The following is a 23,033-nucleotide window of genomic DNA, read 5'->3' as shown; positions in this document are numbered from 1 at the left end:
ATTGTTCCTGTGTCAGTGTTGGTGCTACACGGGACTGTGACGGTTAGTGTGTTTTGTCAGTTTGTATAGTGTCTTGTTTTTTGTTTGATTAAATTCATTATGTCTAATTACCACGCTGCACATTGGTCCTCTGATCCTTCTCGCCTCTCCTCGTCTGAGGAGGAGGACGACGTAGACTGCCGTTACAGTATGGCAAATGAAAGATACACTGGTTCTTAATGCAACTGCTGTGTTAGATTTTTAAAAAGAACTTTACCACAACATACAGCATGCATTATTGTGAGACAGCGCTCACCTATTCTCCGCCGTGTTGGAGTCAACATATTACACAGAAATACGAAATAACATCATAAATTTTGTCTTACTTTTGCTGAGCTTCCATCAGAATGTTGTGCAAGGAGTCCTAGGTCCAGAATAAATCGTTGTTTGGTTTTAGAATGTCCATTTCTTCTGTCGAATTAGCAACTTTGGCTAGCATTGTGGAGCGCACGTGTCCTTGGCGCAAGGAACGAAAAATTCCAAAATTCCCAATAAACTTCTAATAAACTGGTCAAACTCGGTTGAAAATCCTACTTTATGATGTTATTATCATATGTATCAAATAAAATGAGAGCCGGAGCAATTCGTAGTGTATACCGAACCCTTTTCAGAAGACAATGTGAGGTTCCCCTGCGCGCCGTCGAAAACTGACAAAATACCAGACCTGCCACTCCAAAAGCTCTTATTCGGCCTCACATCAAGCTAGACACCCCATTCAACCTTCTACTGCCTGTTGACATCTAATGGAAGTCGTATGAAGTGCATACAGATCCATAAATAAAAACCAGTTGAATAGGCAGGCCCTGACACAGAGCCTCGTTTTCAGATTTTTCACTTCCTGTATGGAAGTTTGCTGCCAAATGAGTTCTGTTTTACTCACAGATATCATTCAAACAGTTTTAGAAACTTCAGAGTGTTTTCTATCCAATAGTAATAATAATATGCATATTGTATGATCTAGAACAGAGTATGAGGCCGTTTAATTTGGGCACGATTTTTTCCAAAGTGAAAACAGCGCCCCCCTATTAAGAAGAAGTTTTTAAGGTGTGCAGGGTGAATACATGGTCTGTCGTACGATAATTTGGTAAAAACCCAATTTGACATTTGCTCAGTACATTGTTTTCACTGAGGAAATGTATGAGTCTGCTGTTAATGATAATGCAGAGGATTTTCCCAAGGTTGCTGTTGACGCATATCCCACGGTAGTTATTGGGGTCAAATTTGTCTCCACTTTTGTGAATTGGTGTGATCAGTTCTTGGTTCCAAATATTGGGGTGCCAGAGCTGAGGATGATGTTGAAGAGTTTAAGTATAGCCAATTGGAATTTGTGGTCTGTATATTTGATCATTTAATTTAGGATACCATCAACCCCACAGGCCTTTTTGGGTTGGAGGGTTTGTATTTTCTCCTGTAGTTCATTCAATGTAATTGGAGAATCCAGTGGGTTCTGGTAATCTTTAATAGTTGATTCTAAGATTTTGTATTTGATCATGTATATGTTTTTGCTGTTTGTTCTTTGTTATAGAGCCAAAAAGATTGGAGAAGTGGTTTATCCATACATCTCCATTTCTCCGTTTTCAAACCAAATGATAGTAGTCACATGGGCCAAATACAACAGGTGTAGACCTTACAGTGAAATGCTGAATACAACAGGTGTAGACCTTACAGTGAAATGCTGAATACAACAGGTGTAGACCTTACAGTGAAATGCTTTTCCCAAAAGTGGCTAGATTCTATGGATTCTTCAATTACATTGAGCTGATTTCTGATGTGCTGTTCCTTCTTCTTCCATTGTGTTTTAATGATTAACCACAGTGAAGGCGTAGGCTCAGGTTTTCTGGGTCTCTATGTTTTTGGCTGGATAGGTTTCTCAATTTCTTTTTTAGGTTTTTGCAATTTTTTGATTTGATAGGGAAACTGAGAGGTCAAATATACTGTTTACTGTAGGTTATCTACTGCCAAGTCACACGTTCATTTTATTATAGTTAAACATTTTGTCCAAGAAGTTGTCTAACAAGGGTTGAATTTGTTGTTGCCTAATTGTTTTTTAGTAGGTTTCCACATTACTTTCCATCCATCAATAGCATTTCTTAATATTATTCAGTTCCTTTGGCTTTGATGTCTCGTGATTGAGTATTGCTCTGTCCAAGTAGACTGTGATTTTACTGTGATCTGACAGGGGTATCAGTGGGCTGACTGTGAACGCTCTGAGAGAATTTGCCTTGACGTCAATGATAAAGTATTCTACAGTACTACTGCAAACAGATGAGCTATAATTGTACGTACCGTAGGTGTACCTACCCACTGAGTCCCCTCGAAGCCTACCATTAACAACGTACATACCCAGCGTCCGACAGAACTGCAGGAGTTGTGACCCATTTTGTTTGGTTATGTTGTCGTAGTTTTGTCTAGGGTGGCATATGGGGGAGGGAACGCTGTCACCTTCAGGTAGGTGTTTGTCCCCTTGTTTGCTGAGGGTGTCAAGTTCTTGTCCAGTTTTGGGGTTTACAGTGTATTCTGAAAGTATTCAGACCAGTTTCCGCATTTTGTTACGTTGCAACCTTAATCTAAAATTGATTAAATACTTTTTTCCCTCATCAATTTTAACACAATACCCCATAATGATAAAGCAAAAACAGGTTTTTACAATTTCTGCACATTTATGAAAATAAAAAACTGAAATATCACATTTACTTAAGTATTCAGACCCTTTGCTCAGTACTTTGTGGATGCACCTTTGGCATAGGTCTGATCTGAGGGGTTCTATATGGGGTGTGGGCATGGTTGGTTTGGGGGTTATTGATTGGTTGGGGTGGGGTGTGGATGTGGCTGGTGGTGCAGTGGTCTGGATGTATGTCCTCTTGGCGTGGGTCCTCTATGTGTAGGTCTCTGTCTGTCTGTCTGTCTGTCTGTCTGTCTGTCTGTCTGTCTGTCTGTCTGTCTGTCTGTCTGTCTGTCTGTCTGTCTGTCTGTCTGTCTGTCTGACTCACTCTCTCTCTGACTCTCTCTGTCTTTCTGTCTCTCTCACCCTCTCGCTCTTTCTTTAGCTCTCTCTCTGACTGTTTTTCATCCTCTCTCTGACTCTCTCGCTCGCTCTCTCTCTTTCGCTCTGTCTTTCGCTCTGTCTGTCTGTCTGTCTGTCTGTCTGTCTGTCTGTCTGTCTGTCTGTCTGTCTGTCTGTCTGTCTGTCTGTCTGTCTGTCTGTCTGTCTGTCTGTCTGTCTGTCTGTCTGTCTGTCTGTCTGTCTGTCTGTCTCCTTTTCTCTCTCTCTGGCTCTCTCTTTTTCTCTCTCTCTGGCTCTCTCTTTTTCTCTCTCTCTGGCTCTCTCTTTCTCTCTGTCTGTCTCTGATTCTTTCTCTCTTTCTCACTCTCACTCTCTCTCTCGCTCTCTTTCTTTCTGTCTCTCGCTCTCTCTCTCTTTCTGTCTGTCTGTCTGTCTGTCTGTCTCACTCTCTCTCTTTCTATTTTCTCTCTCTCACACACTCTCTCTCTCTCTTTCTATTTTCTCTCTCTCTCTTTTAAATCCCCTTCCTCTCTACCCTTCATCTCTATTTTCCCATCATCCTTCTCCCTTTCTTGCAAGTGCCTCCTCTCTGTTTTGTTACCTTTCTACACAATTACTGGCCCACTTTCTTGCTCTTAACCATCTGCCCCCCTCCATTTGTGCAAACCTGCGCACCCATACACGCACAAGCATGCAAATGTACACACACACATTCTCCCACTATTTCTCAGTTAGTCCCAGAGAAAAGGCTGTTTGTGTGTGTGTGTGTGTGTGTGTGTGTGTGTGTGTGTGTGTGTGTGTGTGTGTGTGTGTGTGTGTGTGTGTGTGTGTGTGTGTGTGTGTGTGTGTGTGTGTGTGTGTGTGTGTGTGTGTGTGTGTGGTGGCTAAGGTCTAAGGAGCTGTGTTATGATGGACTGCTGTTCGAGATTGCCTGAGGAGCAGTTGCGAAGTCTTTCTGGGAAACTGCTATAATGTGCTTCACATTGTACGGGAGGAAGGGAGGGGGAGAGAAAGAGAGAGAGAGATAGGTGAAAGCATATGTAAGTGGATAGAGATGTACACACACACACAAAGACTTTCATCACACACTTACAGCCCACCTGAAGTGAAGTGTATGATTGCTATTTTTTCACTGAAAGATCCATGTCAGTCAGAAACACTCTTTATTGATGCCATATGAGCATTTTAACAGGCCTGAAATCAGTTGTTATAGAGAGGGAACGTACGGATTGGACAGCTAGTGGGATTTGAAACGGAACAGGGCTTTGAAGGGACTTTAGAAAGTGCTTACTTTGACCTCAGACATGGTTGTGTATTTTGTATGGCTCAGCACTGGTTTATTGCCATTGGTTTACTGTGTGTGTGGTTCTGAGTTTACAGCATTGTTGCAGTGAGCTATAGCTTTACTATCAGCCTGGGTGACAAGGGGAGATTGCTGCTCATTTTCATTGCCTTGTTAAAGACGCAGTGTGTACCAAATGGCACCCTATTCTCAATATAGTGCACTACTTTTGACTAGGACCCGTTGGACTCTGGTCAAATGTAGTGCGCTGTATAAGGAATAGGGTACTATTTGGGACGCACTCACAGGGCATTCGTGAGTTCCTGTTCACAGGAAATCACTCTCTGCATTCGTTCTCTCTCTCAGTGCCTTCAGCACCAAGCACTCAAATGTCAAAGAAATGAAAGAAGTGTGAGAATATGCAGCAGTGTATTTACTCAAAGCATGGAGGAGAACTATATTCCTGTTGAAGATCACAAGACGGATTATGAGGATGATGATGATGATGATGCTTTAATGATGCCATTGGTATAATTTTATAGAATTAAATATATCTGCTCTGAAAGATAATACTGACGACAATGATGATGCTAATTTCATTTGTAATTAAAAATTATATATATATGTAATGTTTATTTACCTAGGCAAGTCAGTTAGGAACAAATTCTTATTTACAATGACGGCCAAACCCGGACGACGCTGGGCCAATTGTACGCCGCCCTATGGGACTCCCAATCACTGCCGGATGTGATGCAGTCTGGATTCGACCAGGGACTGTAGTGACGCCTCTTGCACTGAGATGCAGTGCCTTAGACCGCTGCGCCACTCGGGAGCAATGATGGTGGTGATGATGATGATGGTGATGGTGATGATGGTGATGATGATGTGTTTGGCTGTGTTGGTGGTTTTGATAAAAATGAGAAGGAGTAGGAAGGTGTGTTTGGTTGAATAGGTATGATGATGAAGATCATGATGACAAGGAAGAGGAGGAAGAGGAGAGAGAGAGAGATTTGACCATTTAAAACACAATACAACCACACATGTGGATAATACATTTAAAATCATCGAGGATGACATAAAAAAGTTAGAAAATGTTTTCCCATTATGGTCCTCTTAAATAAAATGTTCAACAATTAACCAACATAAACATAGAAATCCTAGGATCCACAGTAGACCTACAGTAGCCTAGTACGCATACAGTTGAAGTCGGAAGTTTACATATTGTCACGTCCTGACCATAGTTCTTATGTGTTTTGCTTGTTTAGTGTTGGTCAGGACGTGAGCTGGGTGGGAATTCTATGTTGTGTGTCTAGTTTGTCTGTTCCTGTGTCAGTGTTGGTGCTACACGGGACTGTGACGGTTAGTGTGTTTTGTCAGTTTGTATAGTGTCTTGTTTTGTTTGATTAAATTCATTATGTCTAATTACCACGCTGCACATTGGTCCTCTGATCCTTCTCGCCTCTCCTCGTCTGAGGAGGAGGACGACGTAGACTGCCGTTACACATATACTTAGGTTGGAGTCATTAAAACTAGTTTTTCAACCACTCCACAAATTTCTTGTAAACAAACTATAGTTTTGGCAAGTTGGTTAGGACATCTACTTTGTGCATGACACAAGTCATTTTTCCAACAATTGTTTAAAGACAGATTATTTCACTTATAATTCACTGTATCACAATTCCAGTGGGTCAGACGTTTACATGCACTAAGATGACTGTGTCTTTAAACAGCTTGGAAAATTCCAGAAAATTATGTCATGGCTTTAGAAGCTTCTGATAGGCTAATTGACATCATTTGAGTCAATTGGAGGTGTACCTGTGGATGTTTTTCAAGGACTACCTTCAAACTCAGTGCCTCTTTGCTTGACATCATGGGAACATCAAAATAAATCAGCCAAGACCTCAGAAAAATGATTGTAGACCTCCACAAGTCTGGTTCATCCTTGGGAGCAATTTCCAAACGCCTGGTGGTACCACGTTCATCTGTACAAACAATAGTACGCAAGTATAAACACCATGGGACCACGCAGCCGTCATACCGCTCACGAAGGAGACGCGTTCTGTCTCCTAGAGATGAACTACTTTGGTGCAAAAAGTGCGAATCAATCCCAGAACAACAGCAAAGGACCTTGTGAAGATGCTGAAGGAAACAGGTGCAAAGTATCTATATCCACAGTAAAACGAGTCCTATATCGACATAACCTGAAAGGCTGCTCAGCAAGGAAGAAGCCACTGCTCCTTAACCGACATAAAAAAATCCAGATTACAGTTTGCAACTGCACATGGGGACAAAGATCATACTTTTTTGAGAAATGCCCTCTGGTCTGATGAAACAAAAATGGAACTGTTTGGCCATAATGACCATCGTTATGTTTGGAGGAAAAAGAGGAATGCTTGCAAGCCGAAGAACACCATTCCAACCATGAAGAATGGGGGTGGCAGCATCATGTTGTGGGGGTGCTTTGCTGCAGGAGGGACTGGTGCACTTCACAAAATAGATGGCATCATGAGGGAGGAAAAAGATGTGGATATATTGAAGCAACATCTCAAGACATCAGTCAGGAAGTTAAAGCTTGGTCACAAATGGGTCTTCCAAATGGACAATGACCCCAAGCATACTTCCAAAGTTGTGGAAAAATGGCTTAAGGACAACAAAGTCAAGGTATTGGAGTGGCCATCACAAAGCCCTAACCTCAATGCTATAGAACATTTGTGAGTCGGTCCTTCTCCTTGTTCGGGCGACGTTCGGCAGTCGACGTCACCGGTCTTCTAGCCATCGCCGATCCACCAGAGACAGGGAGTTCTCTCAGCGCCTCCACCAGCACAACCAGGGTCTCCACTACGCGCCCCTCTTTCTCCTGGTCCCAGTGGGATTCGTCTCTCTCTTCCCCAGGAATATGATGGGACGGCTGCGAACTGCCAGGAGTTCCTATTACAACTGGACCTATACCTGGCAACCGTCCACCCAGCTCCTTCGGGCCGTGAGAGGGTGTCCGCCCTCGTCTCGTGCCTCACCGGGAAAGCCCTGGAGTGGGCCAACGCCGTGTGGAGAGAGGGAGATGTGGCGTTGGACCAGTTTGAGGACTTCACCTGCCGTTTCCGGGCAGTCTTCGACCACCTGCCGAGGGTAGAGCGGCGGGGGAGCGCCTCTTCCATCTGAGGCAAGGGACGAGGAGCGCCCAGGAGTTCGCCCTGGAGTTTCGGACCCTGGCTGCCGGCGCGGGATGGAACGACAGGGCCCTGATCGACCATTATCGTTGCAGTCTGCGCAAGGACGTCCGTCGGGAGTTGGCCTGCAGAGTCACCACCTTCACGTTCGACCAGCTGGTGGACCTGTCCATCCGGCTGGATAACCTGTTGGCTACCCGCGGACATTCAGATCAGGGTTTGTTGGTTCCATCCCCTTGCACCCCCTCTCCAATACCCATGGAGCTGGGAGGGGCGGTGCGCAGGGAGACCGGAGGGGTTCCAGCTCGTGCACCATCTGTGGCCACAGAGGTCACACTGCCGGTCGGTACCGGGTTGGTTCCTCTGGGTATCGAGGCAGGCAGTGCGCTCTGGCTGCCACCCCAGGTGAACCGGTACCATTCTCACTCAGAGCCCTCTGTTGCACATATGTTTGTGTATGTCACTTTCCCTGAGTTTTCCCCGCATTCCCAGCATAAGGCGCTCGTCGATTCAGTCGCGGCTGGGAAATTTATAGATAAATCGTTCGCCCATAGTTTAGGGATCCCCATTGTTCCCATGGCTGTGCCCTTCCCCGTTCACGCCTTAGATAGTCGACCATTAGGGTCAGGGTTGATCAGGAAGGCCACCGCTCCTCTGGGCATGGTGACGCAGGGGGGTCACAAGGAGAGAATTAGTCTCTTCCTAATTGACTCTCCTGCGTTTCCCGTGGTGCTAGGTCTACCCTGGTTAGTTTGTCATGAGCCCACTGTTTCTTGGCCACAGAGGGCTCTCACGGGGTGGTCGCGAGAGTGCTCGGGGAGGTGTTTAGGGGTTTCCATTGGTGCTACTATGGTGGAAAGTCCAGACCAGGTCTCCATCATGCGTATTCCCCCTGAATATGCCGATTTGGCTCTCGCCTTCTCCAAAAAGAAGGCGACTCAATTACCACCACATCGACGGGGCGATTGCACAATAGATCTCCTGGTAGATGCTGCACTTCCCAGGAGTCACGTGTATCCCTTCTCACAGGCGGAGACAGGCTATGGAAACATATGTCTCCGAATCCCTGCGTCAGAGGTACATTCGGTCATCCACTTCACCTGCCTCCTCGAGTTTCTTTTTTGTGAAGAAGAAGGAGGGAGGTCTGTGCCCGTGTATTGACTATCGGGGTCTGAACCAGATTACTGTGAGGTATAGTTACCCACTACCGCTCATAGCCACAGTGATTGAGTCAATGCACGGGGCGCACTTCTTCACCAAACTAGATCTCAGGAGCGCTTACAACCTGGTGCGTATCCGGGAGGGAGATGAGTGGAAGACGGCTTTCTGTTCCACCTCAGGGCACTATGAGTACCTCGTCATGCCGTATGGGTTGATGAATGCGCCATCAGTCTTCCAGGCCTTTGTAGACGAGATTTTCAGGGACCTGCACGGGCAGGGTGTAGTGGTGTATATCGATGACATTCTGATATACTCCGCTACACGCGCCGAGCATGTGTCCCTGGTGCGCAGGGTGCTTGGTCGCCTGTTGGAGCATGACCTGTACATCGAGGCTGAGAAGTGCCTGTTCTTTCAGCAGTCCGTCTCCTTCCTAGGGTACCGCATTTCCACCTCAGGGGTGGAGATGGAGAGTGACCGCATTTCTGCCGTGCGTAATTGGCCAACTCCCACCACGGTAAAGGAGGTGCAGCGGTTCTTAGTGTTTGCCAACTACTACCGGAGGTTTATCCGGGGTTTTGGTCAGGTAGCGGCTCCCATTACCTCACTACTGAAGGGGGGCCCGGTGCGTTTGCAGTGGTCGGCTGAGGCGGACAGGGCTTTTGGTCACCTGAGGGCTCTGTTTACCTCGGCTCCCGTGCTGGCCCATCCGGATCCCTCTTTGGCATTCATAGTGGAGGTGGACGCGTCCAAGGCTGGGATAGGAGCAGTGCTCTCTCAGCGCTCGGGTACGCCACCGAAGCTCCGCCCCTGTGCCTTCTTCTCGAAGAAGCTCAGCTCGGCGGAGTGAAACTATGATGTGGGGGACCGTGAGCTGTTGGCTGTCGTCAAGGCTTCGAAGGTGTGGAGACATTGGCTTGAGGTGGCTAAACACCCTTTCGTCATCTGAACTGACCACCACAATCTGGAGTACATCCGGGCAGCGAGGAGATTAAACCCTCGCCAGGCAAGTTGGGCCATGTTTTTCACCCATTTTGTGTTTACCCTTTTCTACAGGCCAGGCTCCCAGAACGTGAAGGCAGACGCATTGTCCCGGCTGTCTGACACAGAGGAGCGGCCCATGGATCCCACTCCCATACTCCCCGCCTCCTGCCTGGTGGCGCAGGTTGTGTGGGAGCTGGATGCGGAACTTTGAGCAGGCGTTACGTGCAGAGCCCGCTCCCGTCCAGTGTCCCGCTGGGCGTCTGTTCGTCCCATCTGCTGTCCGTGACCGGTTGATCTATTGGGCCCACACGTCACCCTCCTCTGGTCATCCTAGGATCGGTCGGACAGTGTGCTGTTTGAGCGGGAGCTACTGGTGGCCTACCTTGGCTAAGGACGTGAGGGTTTATGTTTCCTCCTGCTCGGTGTGCGCCCAGTGTAAGGCTCCTAGGCACCTGCCCAGAGGGAAGCTACAACCTTTACCCGTTCCACAACTGCCTTGGTCGCACCTGTCGGTGGATTTTCTAACCGATCTCCCCCCTCACAGGGTAACACCGCGATACTGGTCGTTGTGGATCGGTTCTCGAAGTCCTGTCGTCTCCTCCCTCTGCCCGGTCTCCTTACGGCCCTACAGACTACGGAGGCCTTGTTTACGCACGTCTTCCAGCACTACGGGGTGCTTGAGGATATAGTGTCTGATCGAGGTCCACAATTCACGTCTAGGGTCTGGAAGGCGTTCATGGAATGTCTGGGGGTCTCGATCAGCCTTTCTTCAGGGTTTCACCCCGAGAATAATGGGCAGGTGGAGAGAGTAAACCAGGATGTGGGCAGGTTTCTGCGGTCCTAGTGCCAGGACCGGCCGGGGGAGTGGGTGGCGTTCGTGCCCTGGGCCGAGATGGCACAGAACTCGCTTCGCCACTCCTCCACTAACCTCTCTCCCTTCCAGTGCGTGCTGGGGTACCAGCCGGTTCTGGCACCTTGGCATCAGAGTCAGACCGAGGCTCCTGCGGTGGACGACTGGTTCAGGTGTGCAGAGGAGACATGGGAAGCTGTCCGTGTGTTCCTTCAGCGGGCCGTGCAGCGCCAAAAGGAGAACGCAGACCGCCACCGCAGTGAGGCCCCGGTGTTCTCACCGGGGGACCGGGTCTGGCTCTCGACCTGAAACCTGCCTCTCCGCCTGCCCTGCCGGAAGCTGGGTCCGCGGTTTGTGTCCTGAGGAGAGTGAACGAGGTTTGTTATAGGTTACAGCTTCCCCAATTACCGTATTAACCCCTCGTTCCATGTGTCTCTCCTCAGGCCGGTGGTGGCCGGTGGTGGCTGGCCCGCTCCAGGAGTCTGAGGTGCGGGAGGTTCGGCGTACTCCGTTCTCTCCATACTGGATTAGAGGCGTCGGGCAAGGGGCCTTCAGTATCTCGTGGAGTGGGAGGGGTACGGTCCAGAGGAAAGGTGCTGGGTTCCAGTCGAGGACGTTTTGGACCCTTTAATGCTGCAGGAGTTCCACCGATCGCCCTGCGCCTCGCCCTCCGGGTCATTCCCGAGGCCGGTGTCGGTGCGCGGCCCCCGTCAAGGGGGGGGGGGGGGGGGGGTACTGTCACGACTTCCTCCGAAGTCGGTCCCTCTCCTTGTTCGGGCGACGTTCGGCGGTCGACGTCACCGGTCTTCTAGCCATCGCCAATCCACCTTTCATTTTCCATTTGTTTTGTCTTGTCTTCCCACACACCTGGTTTCAATTCCATCAATTCCATGTTGTGTATTTAACCCTCTGTTCCCCACATGCCATTGTCCGGTATTGTTTATTGTAAGTGTCTGGGGTTTTTGTCCCATTGTATATATTGTTTTTGTTCACAGTGATTTTTATCATTAAACTGCGCCGTTGTAACACAGTCTTTGCTCTCCTGCGACTGACTTCTCTACCACCAGTACGCACGCCTTACATGAGCAGAACTGAAAAAGTGTGTGCGAGCAAGGAGGCCTACAAACCTGACTCAGTTACACCAGCTCTGTCAGGAGGACTGGGCCAAAATTCACCCAAATTATTGTGGGAAGCTTGTGGAAGGCAACCCGAAACGTTTGACTCAAGTTAAACAATTTAAAAGCAATGCTACCAAATACTAATTGAGTGTATGTAAACTTCTGACCCACTGGGAATGTGATGAAAAATAAAAAAGCTGAAATATATCACTCTACTATTATTCTGACATTTCACATTCTTAAAATAAAGTGGTGATCCTAACTGACCTAAGACAGAGGATTTTTACTAGGATTAAATGTCAGGATTTGTTTAAAACTGAGTTTAAATGTATTTGGCTAAGATGTATGTAAACTTCCGACTTCAACTGTACTTGGGTTACACTTTACACAGGCATTTACAGAGGCAGAACAATTCTGATATTTCTTTCATTAATTGGTTTTGGGACCAATCAGATCAGCTCTTAAAAAGGTCTGATGTGAAAAGATCTGATGTGATTGGTCAAAAGACCAACTGGTGGAAAAAATATCAGAATTGGGCTGCCTGTGTTAAGGCAGCCATATATGCCTTTACACAAAGTACAGGAGGACATTGTCATATCCATAGAACAGGACTCCTTCAATAGATAACCATCTTAGGCTCCTAAACTGAGTTAGATAATGGTTTGATGATGCTGATAACAGGTGATGTCAGATGGTGGTGATGCCAAGTATTGGTGATGCCAGGTAGTGGTGATGCCAGGTAATGATGATGCCAGGTAGTGGTGATGCCAGGTAGTGGTGATGCCAGGTAATGGTGATGCCAGATGATGGGGATGCCAGATGGTGGTGATGCCAGATGGTGGTGATGCCAGGTTTTTTGTGATGCCAGATGATGAGGATGCCAGTTATGGGTGATGGCAGATGGTGGTGATGCCAGGCCATGGTGATGCCAGGCGATGGTGATGCCAGGCGATGGTAATGCCAGGTGAATGCCAGATCCTCACTACGACCTCTCTGCCATTTCCATAATGCAGTCATGCAGGTCACATTGATCAAGAAGCAGCCGGTTCTTAAATGCATCTTTTAAGTACAAAAATGTGCCAGTCAGCTGAGGAGGAGGATGATAATGATGATGAAGACTCTTGCCACTTGCTCCCCTCTGTACCTCATCTGCTATCACTGTAATAGAACCACACCTGTCATTCATTCCCCACCCAGGTATCAGTAGTCCACCTGTTGAAGACAGTGCGTCTGCTCCGGCTGCTGCGTCTGCTCCAGAAGATGGACCGGTACTCCCAGCACAGCACTGTGGTTCTCACCCTGCTCATGTCCATGTTCGCCCTTCTGGCCCACTGGATGGCCTGTATCTGGTACGTCATCGGCAAGAAGGAGATGGAGGCCAACGCCTACTCCTGGGACATCGGTGAGTGGTGGGAGTGGCTACTTCTGTCTGATCAGGGATTTGGGGCATCACATCAGCGAGCAGCTTGTTCTGACTTGGAGGGGGGAGGAGGGGGGTTCAGAGATGGGGAAAGTAGAGGTCAGGAAGAGAGGTGGGAGGGTGAGGGGTGAGCATCTGAGGGGTGAACATGTCAGAGAATGGATCAGGGGTATGGTGGGCATCGCATCGGTAAGTGGCTAGTTCTGTCTGGAGGGGTTCAGGGATGGGATCAGTCACCTGGCTAGAGACCATGGACATCAATGAATGAGCCAGACATCGGTGAGCAGCTAGTTCTGTCTTAGAGCTCAGGGGTGGGGCTGACATTTGGTGAGTGGGTGTTTTTGGTTGGTAGTGTCAGCTGGTTTTCGTAGCATATCATGTGGTTGTTTTTGGCTAGCCTATATTAGCTTTCCAGCAAGCATCTCTCTCTGCAGTTTTAATGGCTGTGTTGATTATTTTATTGATTTGGGTGATTTCTAGCGAGACCTTCGTTACATATGCTATAACATATTCATGCATGGGGAATTGAATGTGACTGGGGAAAAACCATGTCCTGTTTTAATTTGTTTCTGGGGTTATGATTGACAGAGTAGCATAGTCCCACAGTAATGACTAGTCATCGGCCCAAGCTTCCCCTGAACTACTCCAGATCCAACACATAATGAGGCGTCGAGGGCTGATCCCCAGTGAGTATCGATGAGCCAGGCGCTGTTCTCAATTACCTCTACCTGACGTCTCCAAACTGATTCTGGGTCAGTATTGATGGGGCCATGAGAAGCTGATGCTTTTTTCCCAATTAACTCAGCCTCAGTGTCATAAAATGATCTGAGGTCAGTATATCAGGGCTACCGGATTAATGTGCTGTATCCCAATTACGGTATTCTAACGCTGATCCCACGTCAGTGTCAGGAGCTCTGTGAGAGAGGTATATCCAATTACCATTCTTCAGTGTCTGGTGGAGGTCTCAGGGGCCTGATGACTGTCTCAACACTCACATCACAGATAGAACCTGACCTAGGATCAGTTTTGGTTCTCAGGTACTTGCTATGGATTGGATTGCTATGGGATGGATTGCGACCAGAAACTGTCCTGGTTGTTTCTAACACCACATTATTTTCCAAATGATGATCATTCTGCGCAAAACCCCCAATTTAGACTGGCCTACCGGGCTTCAGATGGACCAGCCCATCTGGCATTTTCCCAAAGTGCCCTATGGCCAGTCCGTTTCTACCTGCTATTACTCCAGTTTGTATGTTAGGCATCCAGGGCTCTGGATACAGTGGAGACAGCTCAGAGAAGCTATATTGTTGACTCCAATTATGGGCTCCAATTATGCTATACGTATTTACATAGCTAGTGCAAGGCTCTGGGGAAAAGAAGTAAACCACGTAGGGAATAGGGAGACGTTTAGGACAAAGCCTCACAAGAATGACTGGAGGAAGTTTCCACCACATTCCTTACACTTCTTCTACATCATGAGAAGGAGTGTACGAGAGAAGGGTAGAGAATTGGAACAAAGCCTATCTTTCCCTCCCTCCTCTCTGTCTCCAGGCTGGCTCCATGAGTTGGGGAAGCGTCTAGAGTCTCCCTACGACCCCCTGGGGGAAGTGAACGGGACGGGGCTGAGCGGACCTTCTCTGAGGAGTGTCTACATCGCTTCTCTCTACTTCACCCTGTCCAGTCTGACCAGCGTGGGCTTCGGCAACGTGTCGGCCAACACCGACGCTGAGAAGATCTTCTCTATCTGCACCATGCTCATCGGAGGTAGGGGAGACACACACACGTACACATACACACATCACAATTCATGCATGTAAAATAGTGTTCAGAAAGTGGTCTGTGACCGCCAGGCAGATAGTTCTATTTAGTTGATGGTCATCATTTTTGTTATGTCTGGTTTCATCTAGTTGTACTGTGATAAAGACTAAAGTGGTTGATCAGTTGGTTTGGACCAGTTTTATCTGGTTCAAACCAGAGACGTGAACTGGTTTTGGGGCAGAGGGTTTAAATGAGGTCACAGTGGCAAGTGTTCTCCCTCTGGATGTTCATGAGTCTGGATGTGGTAAATGTCCCCGACTGCCTGGGGGCAATCACACGCACGCTCACACACACACACACAGGGAGGATAGAGACATAAGGGGTGTGTGTGTGTGTGGGTGTGTGTGTCCCACACGCCTCATCTCCCCTGTCTCCCCCCAGTGTTTATGAGATGAAAACAAAGAGCTAGCCAGCCCAGATAGAGTTTGGTATAGGTCAGACCTAGTGTGTACAGTATATAGGGGAAATTGAGTTATTAGCCTCGAGTAAATATTTTTCTTCTCTTCGCTCAATCTCATGCCCCACCTCTCAATCTCATGCCCATCCAACTCCCAATTGAACCCTCCAAACAACCCCCAACCCCAATTTTACTCCCACACTCTAACCCCAAACCAATATCATGCCCACCCCATCTTCCAATTTCATGCCCCTGCAAATCCTAATTGAACCCCCCAAAACCCTGCTTCCCTCCCTCCCCCTCTAGCGTTGATGCACGCCCTGGTGTTTGGTAACGTGACGGCCATTATCCAGCGGATGTACTCTCGCTGGTCCCAGTACCACACCCGCACCAAGGACCTGAAGGACTTCATCCGAGTCCACCACCTGCCCCAGGGCCTCAAACAGCGCATGCTGGAGTACTTCCAGACCACATGGTCTGTCAACAACGGCATCGACTCCAACGAGGTGATTCAACCAATCAAGGGCTTGATGATGGCTTTGACTGTAGACAATTAAGAGACTTGGCTGAAAATGTGGAGAGAGAGAAAGAGAGAGAGAGTGACTGAGACTCACTGAGACAGAGAGATAGATTCGTAGGTAGACCAAGAAAAAGATAGAGACAGAAGCTGAGTGAGAGACAGTGGCCAATCATGCCTCAGGAGATGTTTGCCTGTGAGACACATAGCAGAACAGAGCAAAGCATTAATATAGGATAGGGAGATGAATCACAGATGTATGAATTATAGATAGTCCTGTTGATTAAATTGGGCCTCTGTGGGCTGATGACTCATTGATCTTTTCTGCTCAGCACTTTTCTGTTATTTGCCTTAACAGAGACTGACAAACATTGTGTGTCAGGGATGATTAGATGTTGGAGAGATTGATTACTGTGATAGTAATGTAGCTGGTGCTTTGTGATGGGAACAATAGTGTGAGGCAGAGTTCTCAATATAGGGTCTGGGCCGGTATTCATGAAGCGTCTCAAAATCTAGGATCAGATCCCCTCTGTCCATTCAATACAATCTGTAAATATTCCTCCCCACTCTGCTGAAAAGTATTTTTCTCCACTTTGCCATACAGGAGTAATGGTTAAGAGCATTGGGCTAGTAACCGAAAGGTTGCTGGTTCAAATCCCTGAGCCGACTAGGTGAAAAATCTATCGGTGCCCTTGAGCAAGGCACTTAACCCAAATTGCTCTGACTAAAATGACTAAAATATATGTAACTTATTTTTAAATTGTGATTTATCAGGGGCTGCTGCAGCAACTTCAGCACCCTACTTCCCAAGGCTATGCCCAACATAACTTACTGCAAAAACACTTGCAATATTTTCACCAAAGTGCCTTCATTCAAAGTGGCCTGATACATGCTGATGTTTGGTGACATCATCACTTTTTATTTATTTACCTGACCTTTTTTAACCTTTATTTAGCCAGGAAGTCTCTTGAGGTGAATAATAAAAATGACAAAATCAAGAGAAAACTGACCAAGACAACAGTTTATAGTCAACTGCCATGGCTGTCAATCTCTCCCTCTTTCCTCCTTCCCCTCTCCTCTTCCTTTCCCTCTACTTCTCCCTCTCCCCTCCCTCTTGCTCTCTGTCCACCTCCCCCCTCCCCTCAGTTGTTGAAGGACTTCCCAGATGAGCTGCGCTCTGACATCACCATGCACCTGAACAAGGAGATATTGGAGCTGTCGCTGTTTGCCTCGGCCAGCAGGGGGTGCCTGCGCTCCCTGTCCCTGCACATCAAGACAACGTTCTGTGCCCCTGGGGAGTACCTGCTGCGCCAGGGGGACGCCCTGCAGGCCATCTTCTTTGTCTGCTCTGGGTCCATGGAGGTGCTGAAGGACGGCATGGTGCTGGCTATACTGGGTGAGACATGGAGGGAGGGAGGGAGGGACAGGCGGGCGGGCGGGCAGAACGGTAGGCAGACACGCAGGCAGGCAGGCCGGGGACAGACAGACAGACAGAGACAGGCAGGCAGGCAGGCAGGCAGGCAGGCAGGCAGGCAGACAGGCAGACAGACAGACATATGCAGGCAGGCAGACAGATGCAGGCAGGCAGACAGATGCAGGCAGGCAGACATACAGAGACAGGCAGGCAGACAGGCAAGCAGACAGGCAAGCAGGCAGGCACAGACAGACAGACAGACAGACAGACAGACAGACAGACAGACAGACAGACAGACAGACAGACAGACAGACAGACAGACAGACAGACAGACAGACAGACAGACAGACAGACAGAGAATCCGAGTCCATTGTTGGAACACTTTGTGATGCTACTTGTCTGATTCCATCCCAACAGGCCACCTGTGGATCATAGTTTCCATTGTCGGGCGGAATCTACAGCCCTCTGTCGCCTGTCACTCCCATGAGTTATCCATCCATTCCATTCACCATGAATACCCCTGTTCTTTATGACAGCTACTGTATCTGACCTCCAGCTGTATGACGGCGTCTGACAGAAAGACCATCTACACTTCTCTATATTTTTCCTCTCTTCAATTTAAGGAGCTTTATTGGCATGGGAACATATGTTTGCATTGCCAAAGCAAGTGAAATAGATAATAAACAAAAGTGAAATGATCAATAAAAATGAACAGTAAACATTACACTCACAAAAGTTCCAAAATAATAAAGACATTTCAAATGTCATTATGTCTATATACAGTGTTGTAATGACGTGCAAGTAGTTAAAGTGCAAAAAGGAAAATAAATAAACATCAATATGGGTTATATTTACAATGGTGTTTGTTCTTCACTGGTTGCCCTTTTCTTGTGGCAACAGGTGATAAATCTTTCTGCTGTGATGGCACACTGTGATATTTCACCCAATAGATATGGGAGTAGATCATTTGATTTGTTTTGAAATTGGTGGGTCTGTGAAATCTGAGGGGAATATGTGTCTCTAATATGGTCATCCATTTGGCAGGAGGTTAGGAAGTGCAGCTCAGTTTCCACCTAATTTTGTGTGCAGTGTGCACATAGCCTTTCTTCTCTTGAGAGCCAGGTCTGCCTTCGGCGGCCTTTCTCAATAACAAGGCTATGCTCACTGAGTCTGTATTAATTCTTTCCAATGTGTCAAGTAATTATCCTTTTGTTTTCTCATGATTTGGTTGGGTCTAATTGTGTTGCTGTCCTGGGGCTCTGTGGGGTCTGTTTGTGTTTGTGAACAGAGCCCCAGGACCAGCTTGCTTAGGGGACTCTTCTCCAGGTTAATTTCTCTGTAGGTGATGGCTTTGTTATGGAAGGTTTGGGAATTGCTTCGTTTTAGGTGGTTGTAGAATTTATTTGGCTCTTTTCTGGATTTTGATAATTAGCGGGTATTGGCCTAATTCTGCTCTCTATGCATTATTTGGTGTTTTATGTTGTACACAGAGGATAGTTTTACAGAATTCTGCATGCAGAGTCTCAACAAAGTCTCAGTTTGTCCCATTTTGTGAATTCTTGGTTGGTGAGCGGACCCCAGATTGTGAATTCTTGGTTGGTGAGCGGACCCCAGACCTCACAACCATAAAGGGCAATGGGTTCTATAACCGATTCAAGTATTTTTAGCCAGATCCTAATTGGTATGTCGAATTTTATGTTCCTTTTTATGGCATCCCTTCTTGGATTGTCTCTCAGATTGTTCACAGCTATGTGGAAGTTACCTGTGGCGCTGATGTTTAGGCCGAGCTATGTAAAGTTTGTGATCTAGGGTAACGGTGTCTAAATGGAATTTGTATTCGTGATCCTGGCAACTTGACCTTTTTTGGAACACCACTATTTTTGTCTTACTGAGATTTACTGTCAGGGCCCAAGTCTGACAGAATCTGTGAAGAAGATCTAGGTGCTGCTATAGGACCTCCTTGGTTGGGGACAGAAGCACCAGATCATCAGCAAACAGTAGACATTTGACTTCAGATAGTAGGGTGAGGCTGGGAGCTGCAGACTATTCTAGTGCCCTCACCAATTCGTTGATATATGTTGAAGAGGGTGGAGCTAAAGCTGCATCCCTGTCTCACCCCGTTGCCCTGTGGAAAGAAATGTGTGTTTTTGGCCAATTTTAACCACACGCTTGTTTGTGTACATGGATTTTATAATGTTGTATTTCCCCAAACATGTAACGATGTACGCTGAGAGTCGGGAAGCAAGTTCAGGGAGTGAATACATTTAATAAATAAATGAACAAAACAAGAAACACAAACAGCGCACCGACATGAAACAGCAACAATGATGACTGGGGAAGAAACCAAAGGGAGTGACATATAAAGGGAAGGTAATCAAGGAGGTGATGGAGTCCAGGTGAGTGTCATTATGCACGTAACGCTGGTGACAGGTGTGCGCCGTGCGCCCTAACGCGCAGCCTGGTGACCTAGAGGCCGGAGAGGGAGCACACGTGACACAACACCACTTTCCATCAATTTGTATAGCAGGCCCTCATGCCAAATTGAGTCGAAGGCTTTTTTGAAATCAACAAAGCATGAGAAGACTTTGCCTTTGTTTTGGTTTGTTTGTTTGTCAATTAGGGTGTGCAGGGTGAATACGTGGTCTGTTTTTGTAATTTGGTAAAAAGCCAATTTGGCATTTCCTCAGAACATTGTTTTCTTTAAGGAAATGTACAAGTCTCCTGTTAATGATAATGCAGAAGATTTTCCCAAGGTTGCTGTTGATGCATATTTTTTTATTTAACTAGGCAAGTCAGTTAAGAACAAATTCTTATTTACAATGACGGCCTACCGGGGAACAGTGGGTTAACTGCCTTGTTCAGGGGCAGAACGACAGATTTTTACCTTGTCAGCTCAGGGACTCGACCCAGCAACCTTTTGGTTACAGGTCCAATGCTCTAACCACTAGGCTACCTGTCGCATATCCACCTGTAGTTATTGGGGTCAAATTTGTCTCCACTTTTGTGAATTGGTGTGATCAGTTCTTGGTTCCAAATATTGGGGTGCCAGAGCTGAGGATGATGTTGAAGAGTTTAAGTATAGCCAATTGGAATTTGTGGTCTGTATATTTGATCATTTAATTTAGGATACCATCAACCCCACAGGCCTTTTTGGGTTGGAGGGTTTTTATTTTGTCCTGTAGTTCATTCAATGTAATTGGAGAATTCAGTTGGTTCTGGTAGTCTTTAATATTATGATTCTAAGATTTGTATTTGATCATGCATATGTTTTTGCTGTTTGTTCTTTGTTATAGACCCAAAAAGATTGGAGAAGTGGTTTATCCATACATCTCCATTTTGGATAGATAACTCTTCGTGTTGTTGTTTGTTTTGAGTTTTCCAATTTTCCCAGAATTGGTTAGATTCTATGGACTCTTCAAATACATTGAGCTGATTTCTGACTTGCTGTTCCTTCTTTTTCCGTAGTGTATTTCTGTATTGTTTTAGTGATTCACCATAGTGAAGGTGTAGGCTCAGGTTTTCTGGGTCTCTATGTTTTTGGTTGGATAGGTTTCTCAATTTCTATATTTTTACATTCTTCATCAAATCATTTGTCATTGTTATTAATTTTCTTACATTGTCTGCTTGAAATTTTTAGATTTGATTGGGAGGTCAAAAATATTGTTTAGGTTTTCTACTGCCAAGTTTACACCTTCACTATTACAGTGAAACCTTTTGTCCAGTAAATTGTCTAGAAGGGATTGAATTTGTTGTTGCCTAATTGTTTTTGGTAGACTTCCACACTATTTTCCTTCCATCTATAGCATTTCTTAATATTATTCAGTTCCTTTGGCTTTGATGCCTCATGATTGAATATAGCTCTGTTCAAGTAGTGTGATTTTGCTGTGATCAGATAGGGGTGTCCGTGGACTGTTTGTGAACACTTTAGGAGACTCTGGGTTGAGGTCAGTGATAAAGTAGTCTACAGTACTACTGCCAAGAGATGAGCTATAGGTGTACCTACCATAGGAGTCCCCTCGAAGCCTACCATTGACTATGTACATACCCAGCATCCGACAGAGCTGCAGGAGTTGTGACCCATTTTTTTTGGTTATGTTGTTGTAGTTGTGTCTAGGGGGGCATATGGGGGATGGAATGCTGTCACCTCCAGGTAGGCGTTTGTCCCGCTGTCTGCTGAGGGTGTCGGGTTCTTGTTCAGTTCTGGATTTTAGGTCACCACAGACCAGTACATGTCCCTGAGCCTGGAAATTGTTGATCTCCCCCTCTAGGACGGAGAAGCTGTAATTGTAAAAGTATGGGGATTCTATTGGGGGGATATAGGTAGCACACAGGAGGACATTTTTCTCTAGAAATCATTTCCTCATTAATGTCTAGCCAGATGTAAAATGTTCCTGTTTTGACTAATTTAATAGAGTGGGTTAGGTCTGGTCTATACCAAATTAGCATACCCCCTGAGTCAGTTCCCTGTTTCACAACTGGTAGTTTGGTGGATGGGACTACCAGCTCTCTGTAACCTTGAGGGTAACCAGTGGGTCCATCTCCTTTTTACCATGTTTCTTGTAGGATGACAATATCTGTATTTCCAATTTCTTTGATGAAGTCTGGGTTCCTGCTCTTTAAGCCAAAAGGTAGATTACCTCAGACCTTGTATATTCCAGGATGAGATAGTAAAATCTTTGTGTTCTATAATGTCTAGTGTTGTTTTTGTGTGGTTTAGGCCCGGACCATTACAGTAGGAGTGAGCAGAGCATGTTGAGCATCTGATACATACCTCTTAGGTCACAGGATGCGGCTTAGGCAGGTGTAATAGTGGGGGTTGGGCCTGTTGCTCTGCTCACAGCCTGGGCATATGTCCTGCTGTCATATTGAGGTCCTTGCCGCAGGGGCGGGGGGCATGAGCTGGGCAGAAGGGGCATCGGTCTGATATGGGGGGGGCTACGGTTCAGGGTGACGTCCTTCAGGGTCCTGGCAAAAGTTGGGATTGCTGCCTTGTAGAGGTGGACCTGGTCATAAAGGCTGTTCAAGTCCAGGTTGGAGTAGTGGGCCAGGTAGACATTAGGTTTAAAGGCACAGTCTCGTGAAATGCTTGAATTCACCCGCTGTATGGAGATAACCACCACAAAAAAAACCCAGCTTTTTTTGTACTTATTCCTTGTAGTGTTTTTTTATATCCATGGGGTACTGTACTGTAATGACCTCTGGACAGGGTGAAGCCATGGGGGCTTCAAAGGCCTCTGCATTTGGGTGTGAAACTCTCCTGCCATTGGTAGTCTCATTGGTTTTCACACCTCTCACGATTTCCGTCGAAGTTTGTCCCTCTCCTTGTCCGGGCGCCGTTCGGAGGTCGACGTCACCGGTCTTCTAGCTATCGCCGCTCCACCTTTAATTTTCCATTTGTTTTGTCTTGTTTTCCTGCACACCTGGTTCACATTCTCTCATCAGAATAAATGTATATTACCCTCTGTTTCCCCCATGTCTGTGTGTGGAATTGTTCTTTGTGTAGGGTGTTACTCTACAGGCTGGTTTGCGCTAGGTTTGTTTCAAACCTAGGTTTGTTTGTTTTGTTTAATCTGGTTCATGTTACCGTGGTTGTGCTTTTGTGCTGCCTCGGCTGTGCCTTTGGGCCAGGGTGTATATTAAAGTTCTCCTGTTATCACCCATCTCTGCTCTCCTGCGCCTGACTTCCCGGCAACCAGTCACTCACCCCGTTACAACTTCACAGTTCAGTGCAAATTGAAGCTGCCGCCATGTCTGTTCTGTCCTAGCAGCTTGTTAGCTTAGTATACTTATTTACGTAGCTTTATATAACAAAATTACCTGTAGATTGTCTTTTACTTTTTGGCTTCAGAAGTAGGTTCAGTCTGA

At 46.6% G+C, this 23,033-nt stretch overlaps 1 protein-coding gene across 1 annotated transcript in view; it reads left to right on the top strand.

Moving 5' to 3' along the window:
• The window catches only part of LOC120027082 (potassium voltage-gated channel subfamily H member 8-like), a 114,195-nt gene that overhangs the window by 59,852 nt on the left and 31,310 nt on the right, over window positions 1-23,033 (top strand). Inside the window, exons 7-10 of the mRNA XM_038971920.1 lie at window positions 12,800-13,004; window positions 14,574-14,786; window positions 15,544-15,743; window positions 16,901-17,150. Coding sequence (XP_038827848.1) covers window positions 12,800-13,004; window positions 14,574-14,786; window positions 15,544-15,743; window positions 16,901-17,150 — 868 coding nt within the window. The remainder of the gene's footprint in view (window positions 1-12,799; window positions 13,005-14,573; window positions 14,787-15,543; window positions 15,744-16,900; window positions 17,151-23,033) is intronic.

This window comes from Salvelinus namaycush, chromosome 32, assembly GCF_016432855.1.
Source record: "Salvelinus namaycush isolate Seneca chromosome 32, SaNama_1.0, whole genome shotgun sequence".
NCBI classification, from domain to species: Eukaryota; Metazoa; Chordata; class Actinopteri; order Salmoniformes; family Salmonidae; genus Salvelinus; species Salvelinus namaycush.
The sequence above is the reverse complement of the archived record's forward strand: the minus strand, read 5'-3'. Positions and strand labels throughout refer to the sequence as shown.